At 32.8% G+C, this 5,963-nt stretch overlaps 1 protein-coding gene across 2 annotated transcripts; it reads left to right on the plus strand.

The window, feature by feature from the left end:
• The first annotated feature begins 242 nt into the window (after nt 1–242).
• LOC143915289 (kelch-like protein 5) lies at nt 243–4,282 on the plus strand. Of its 2 annotated transcripts, none has more exons than XM_077435889.1 (11): nt 243–323; nt 1,727–1,872; nt 1,954–2,111; nt 2,194–2,396; nt 2,496–2,693; nt 2,801–2,971; nt 3,047–3,205; nt 3,283–3,431; nt 3,505–3,712; nt 3,782–3,953; nt 4,034–4,282. In XM_077435889.1, exons 1-11 carry the CDS (start codon nt 261–263, stop codon nt 4,198–4,200), a joined length of 1,794 nt encoding a protein of 597 aa, XP_077292015.1. In that variant the 5' UTR covers nt 243–260; the 3' UTR covers nt 4,201–4,282. The 2 variants fall into 2 exon arrangements, with proteins under 2 accessions (XP_077292015.1, XP_077292098.1); XM_077435972.1 differs by lacking the exon at nt 243–323 and adding an exon at nt 344–523.
• The last annotated feature ends 1,681 nt before the right edge of the window (nt 4,283–5,963 follow it).

The following is a 5,963-nucleotide window of genomic DNA, read 5'->3' on the forward strand; positions in this document are numbered from 1 at the left end:
GACATTGGAATTGGATCTTACTTAATAAATAAAGACTATCAAATATGTAATTTAAAAGCTTAAACATACATATGTATGTGTCTATGTTTATAAGGAATAAGAATTGTATTACATACATATTTACATACATACTTATGTAGATATCTCGGTAGATACATGCGATTATATTTTATTTTTTTATTTGTAAAATTATCTACACACGACACTGTATTATCTGCACACGAAACTGCACACGATTCCGAATTCATTAAACATAAGGCATGGTTTTTATCCACATATATACATACATATTACTTAGTGCCTTCTTTGAATCCTATCTCATGGTAAATAATAACATATCATCACTTACATAATATACACATATTGATATAGTTTAGACCAGTGGTCACCAACCTACAGCCGCGAGAGATTTTCATCCGGCCCAAGGAAAAAAACCTGATTTTTAAAAACTAATAAAAAATGTAAAATTTTTAAGATAATTAAATTTTTTGACCGGATAGTGATATTTTATACAAGAAAAAAGGTAAAATTCCTTCACAATTTCTATTGGGGAAAAGCTTCCAGGTAGTTAGACCCAAATGAAATACAAAAAGTAACTTTACGTTCTTTTTTTGTTATCATCATGTTAAATCGTTTGAAACCACACCGGAACTATTTAAAATTTGTGCAAAATTATTTTACTCATTTTCCCTGTTCCGATAATTTGTCTAAAACTATACCTATTCAGAATTTTCCGACCGAAAACTGTAATCACAATATTAAATTATTATAGAAAGCGTTTGAAGATCGATTTATAGATTTTAAAAGTAATTTAAGTGTTTCAATTTTTTTTATTTAAATTTTTTTCAAAATCCAATTAATATCGATATCAACAATATTAACGATTTTCAATTTGAATGAATCGATCTTCAAGTGAATAATGGTTTGAAGTCATTCTTTAAAAATGAAACGTTAATTAAATTTTATGCTATATTGGAGGAGTCTGATTACCCAAAAATAAAAGCATTTGGTAGCACATATGTAAGTACATATGCGAACAGACGTTTTCCAAAATGAAATATATTAAATCAAAAAATCACGCTTAACCGACCGGCATCTAGAATTTTTTTTACAAATCGGAAAGTCAATTTTAAAACCAGACATTATAATAAAAATTAGTATCTTGTATTTATATGTATGTATATATGCTATCTACTTTGGATATAATTATCAACTTTTTTATTTTCGAATCTATGCATAATTACAAAACATAAGTACATATGTATGTACATATATATGTACATACATAAGCATGTAGGCATTAATTTAGGTATAAAATCCGTGTTTACATTATATGTATATATGTATGTATAAATTGCAAAAAAAAAATACTTTTTTAATAAATGTATATGTATATACATATGTATGTACCTACATATATAAAAAAATATATGCAAATTTATTTGAATTGGATTCCAATTCGATTTTTTTTCATCCGGCCCTCCATAAGTTTTAAAATTCTGAACCGGCCCATTTCGGAAGAAATGTTGGGGACCACTGGCTTAGACTATCCTTAAGTTAAATACAATTATGTATATTTTCATTCTAGAAATTTCCACAATAGAAAATTTTATGCATATTTTCTTAAATATACAGTTTTTGAAAGAACGCTCACGATAAAACGTTACAGTGAATTTATATTTTTTTTAATATTTGCAATAAAAAATATCATTATATGTTGTTACAGTCACTGAACATTAAAATGTGCGAACGAAAAGTGAGAATGAAAACTCATAGCGATCCCACTCATTTGAAGAGGGGATTTGAGCGCTTGTACGAGATGATGGAACAAGAAAAGTTTTGCGACGTTGATGTGATAATTGGATCAGAAAGGTTTCCTTTTGATTTAATACATTAAAATAAATTATTTAAATAATGTTAATCATATCCAAAAATGTTCACATAAATTCTCAGTTTCCCAGTCCACAAGAACGTTATGGCGGCCTATAGTGACTATTTTATCGATTTGGGTCAAAATGTCGACGATCAGCCAAGAGCTCGAGCTATTATTCGCGATGTTGATTCCAATGCGATGAAACAAGTTATAGAGTATTGTTATACTGGAAATATTAGTGGGCTTTTTTATTTTATTTTTCGAAAGCCATATAATATTTCATTTAAATTATTCATTACTTCATCTCTGTACATGCATAGATCTACAAGAAGACATTGTGGAGAAAATATTCAACGTTGCCGGGATCCTTCAAATGCAACCGCTACTAAAAGTGTGTGCAGATTTCTTGGAAGCTATTATTGACGTTAAGAATTGCATTCGTATAGCGAAACTTGCAACTTTATATAATAATGCTGATTTGGAAGATTCGACGAAAGATTTCATAGGATTTAACTTTAATGAAGTACCGTTAGATTTTTTTACATTTATATTTTACGTGATGTGAATAGCTAGTTTTATATAAAATATACATATATGTAATGCTTTTTTAATGTATATTAAGGTTATTTGTACGGAAGAATTTCTTAATATTGAATTCAATATCCTATTGGATCTTGTAAAATCAGATGACCTTAACGTTTCTTCGGAGATGACGGTCTTTAAAAGTGTTCAACGATGGGCACAGCATGATTTTTCAAACCGAAAAGACCACTTCTCTAGTTTGATAGAATTCATCAAACTTCCACTGCTTCCTGTTGAAGTATAACTAATATTTTCATTAATAAAAATCATTTACTTATATTCGTGTATATCTTCAAAAATCCTAAATGTATTTCTATATAAAAAATTCAAATTCATCTATTTCAGGTTCTATTCGATGAGGTGCAGCCGCTAGTCAATGAAAAATGTCTATCGATCGTTGTAGACGCTATACAATGGAAAACCATTCCAAGCAGAAGACCACAACTTGATTCACCTCGAAACATTCCTAGAAAATCAGCTATTGTTGCTTTAGCCATTGGCGATTGGTTTTCCACAGTAAGCGGCGTTTATCATTAAATCATCAAATCCCATTGAAAATTTTTCCCATTAAAAATAAATAACTCGTTTCAGACTTCAGAAGTTGTTATGGTATACGATCCAGAGACTGAATTAATGTCCGAACTTATGAACCTGGAAACAGAAACAAGAAATTTCAGTGCAGTCATCTTAGGAGACGAAATCATAATTATGGCTGGATTTATATCTAATACTATTCAATACATCGACAAGGTTTGTAATCTCAAAACTATCGAGAACTAAAAACCGCGTTATTTTTTACTGATATATTTTTTTGATTAACAATAAAGGTTGACAGTTACAAAATAAAAACCGGCTCAAAGACTTCATTGCCACCAATGCTACAGACCAGATATCATCCTGTAGTTGCAGTTATAGACGGATTAATATACGCAGCCGGTGGCAATGATGGAAAAGCTGCCCTTAAAACAATGGAGAGGTATAATTTTTTATTTTAAAATATGATAACGATATTTATATGATTTAAACGTTGAAACATTTCGATGTTTCAGATATAATCCTATGTCTAAGATATGGACTTTCGTTAATCCAATGCCTACAGCCAGGTATGACGCTGGTGGTGCAGTTCTTAATAATGAATTATTCGTCATCGGGGGCTTTAACGGTTCTTCTCCTTTGAATGTCGTAGAAAGTTATTGCAGTTTCAGTGGAAAATGGAGACAGTGCGCTCCTACAAACGTCGCAAGGAATTGGCCAGGGGTTCGAATCTAAATCTGGATTTCAAATTGTTTAATGATAAATTATTTATTTTGCATTTAATCATTCTAGGTGGCAGTTGCAGGCGGTTATATATACGCTGTCGGGGGATCTATGAACGGTTGTTTGGGAAGTGCAGAACGCTATGATGCAAAAACAAACTCTTGGAGTATGATTGCCGATATCAGTGTTCCTAGATATGCTATTGGAGTGTGCGGATTTGGTGACAATTTGTTGGCATACGGTGAGCAGTGTTTCAATTTTAAATCCAGCATGTCGTCTCCAAAAAATTAATATTTTTTTAAACTTAAATTATTAATGCAGGTGGAAGCTGCAACGGTACAAAAACCGAGCTGGAAGAATATAATGCTGCTACTAACCAATGGCGCAGTATAACTTCGCATACCAAACGTGGACATTTTAACTTCATAGCCATGCCTAAGCGTTGGATCAAGCGCATCAAAGCAGATTCAAAGAAAAATCTAAATTAACGTATTAATTATTGCAATGAATAAAATAAAAATTCTTTTATATTACATTTCAATTGTTTATTAAATACTTTCGATAAGTCTTCTTTTGTTTTTTTTTATTGATTTATGAACGGACGCTTGTGAAAAAAAATATGTTAAAATTCACTACGTAATCATTTTGATACATTGAAAATCTAATTGCGTTATCCAGGTACGTGTTCACTTTTCTACAGAATCAACTGTGTATGCCAAATTAAGCTTACGGGTTTGTTTATCTCTTCTTTCTCGCTTCTTTCTCGCCAAGTTAAAGGCAGCGTTAAGGGACGCCAATTCCTTGATTTGGTCATACCATTTCTTGGGAGACCGTCTTCTCGTTCGCCTTCCCTCCAATGACAACCATCCTCTCCAGACTCTCCATATTTTTCCTGGCCGCTTAAATCCACAAAATACATATGTTGGAAGGAGACAAAATGTCCGAAGCTAGCCGAGTGCGGCCGAGAAGGACTCGGCCGCATTTGGCTAACTTCGGACATTTTGTCTCCTCCAAAAACACATGTATTTTGTGAATTGAAACCCAAGTCTCGACTACATATAATGAAATGGGGAACACCAGAGATCGCACCAGAGGGATTTTCCATATGTTTACTAACCTCTTCTTACTTTCACTTACGATTTTTACCAGACTGGTCATCGCCGTTTTCGCCATTCCTACTCTTTTGCGGATTTCCGATTGGCATCTTCTTTCCCTTGAGATCAAGACATTTAGGTAGATATAGTCATCGACTTCCTCGTATTATTTTAGAGCGTTAGATTATGAAAGCCTCAAATCTGTCAACTAATAAGATTTTTGTTTTATTTTTATTTATCTCTAGACCCAGGCGTCTACTCTCTATCTCTATTGTACAAAGTAATTCAGCCATTTCAGCCAAGGTCATGTCTGTCAATCTTATGTTAGAAATCTTTCTGACACCTATTGTTATTCCACCTTGCCATCCGTCGAGTACTCTATTCATTATGTATAGATTACATATATTACATAAATATTAAAAAGATCAGGAAAATTATATACATATATTAGCATATACATACCTGCATATATTTAAAATATCAGAAGATAGTATGCATCCCTGTCGGACATCGGAGGGATTTTTTTATGTAAAGGGGAAAATAATTTCAATATCTTATAGGACTCGATAGGGCCTTTGAGTATTAATCAACATTAGATTAAGAATCAAATTATCCGCATCGATCCCGATCGATTGGATGGTGATAAGATGGCGGCGGCAAACGAAGTGGCCATTACAACTCTATTATTGAGCATTACGCGTTCCCATGACTGAAGGAATGAATTTTATCACTTCCGGTAGCGGGTCTTCTAATAGCGTACACGTACTCAACCATTGGTACGCGTCCCGTATCTCTGGTTTGCTTTCTCCAAAAACGCTGCATGTTCACTTGCAGAGTCAATTAGTCAAAATTGATTATGTACATCGAGCCAGGAGCAAAAAATGGGAATTTTGCAATTTCCCACAGTCGAAAACTTGCATCGTAACAAGGGGATGTTAACCCTTTGGCTGCTATGAGGTTTTTCAAAATCCAAGCGAAAAATGCTAACATTTGTAATTATTTTGAAAAAAATATAATATATATATTTTTTTTACATACTTACTTCGCCGAAGGCGCGTAATTTTTGTAATACTTTATATACATTTTTAAGAAGCAGTTGTGGACTCGCCCCTTTCTGTCTTGCTTTTACATGCGCGTGCGTGCGAAAGAGATACCTA

The sequence above is a fragment of the Arctopsyche grandis genome, chromosome 1, assembly GCF_051622035.1.
Source record: "Arctopsyche grandis isolate Sample6627 chromosome 1, ASM5162203v2, whole genome shotgun sequence".
Classification (NCBI taxonomy): domain Eukaryota; kingdom Metazoa; phylum Arthropoda; class Insecta; order Trichoptera; family Hydropsychidae; genus Arctopsyche; species Arctopsyche grandis.

Excerpts from the sequence above, each read along its gene's own strand:
- LOC143915289 (XM_077435889.1), top strand. The coding sequence starts at position 261 with ATGGTTTTTATCCACATATATACATACATATTACTTAGTGCCTTCTTT. Across the intron at positions 2,112-2,193 it reads TTGTTATACTGGAAATATTA|ATCTACAAGAAGACATTGTG; the intron begins GTGGGCTTTTTT and ends GTACATGCATAG. Across the intron at positions 3,713-3,781 it reads TCGCAAGGAATTGGCCAGGG|GTGGCAGTTGCAGGCGGTTA; the intron begins GTTCGAATCTAA and ends TAATCATTCTAG.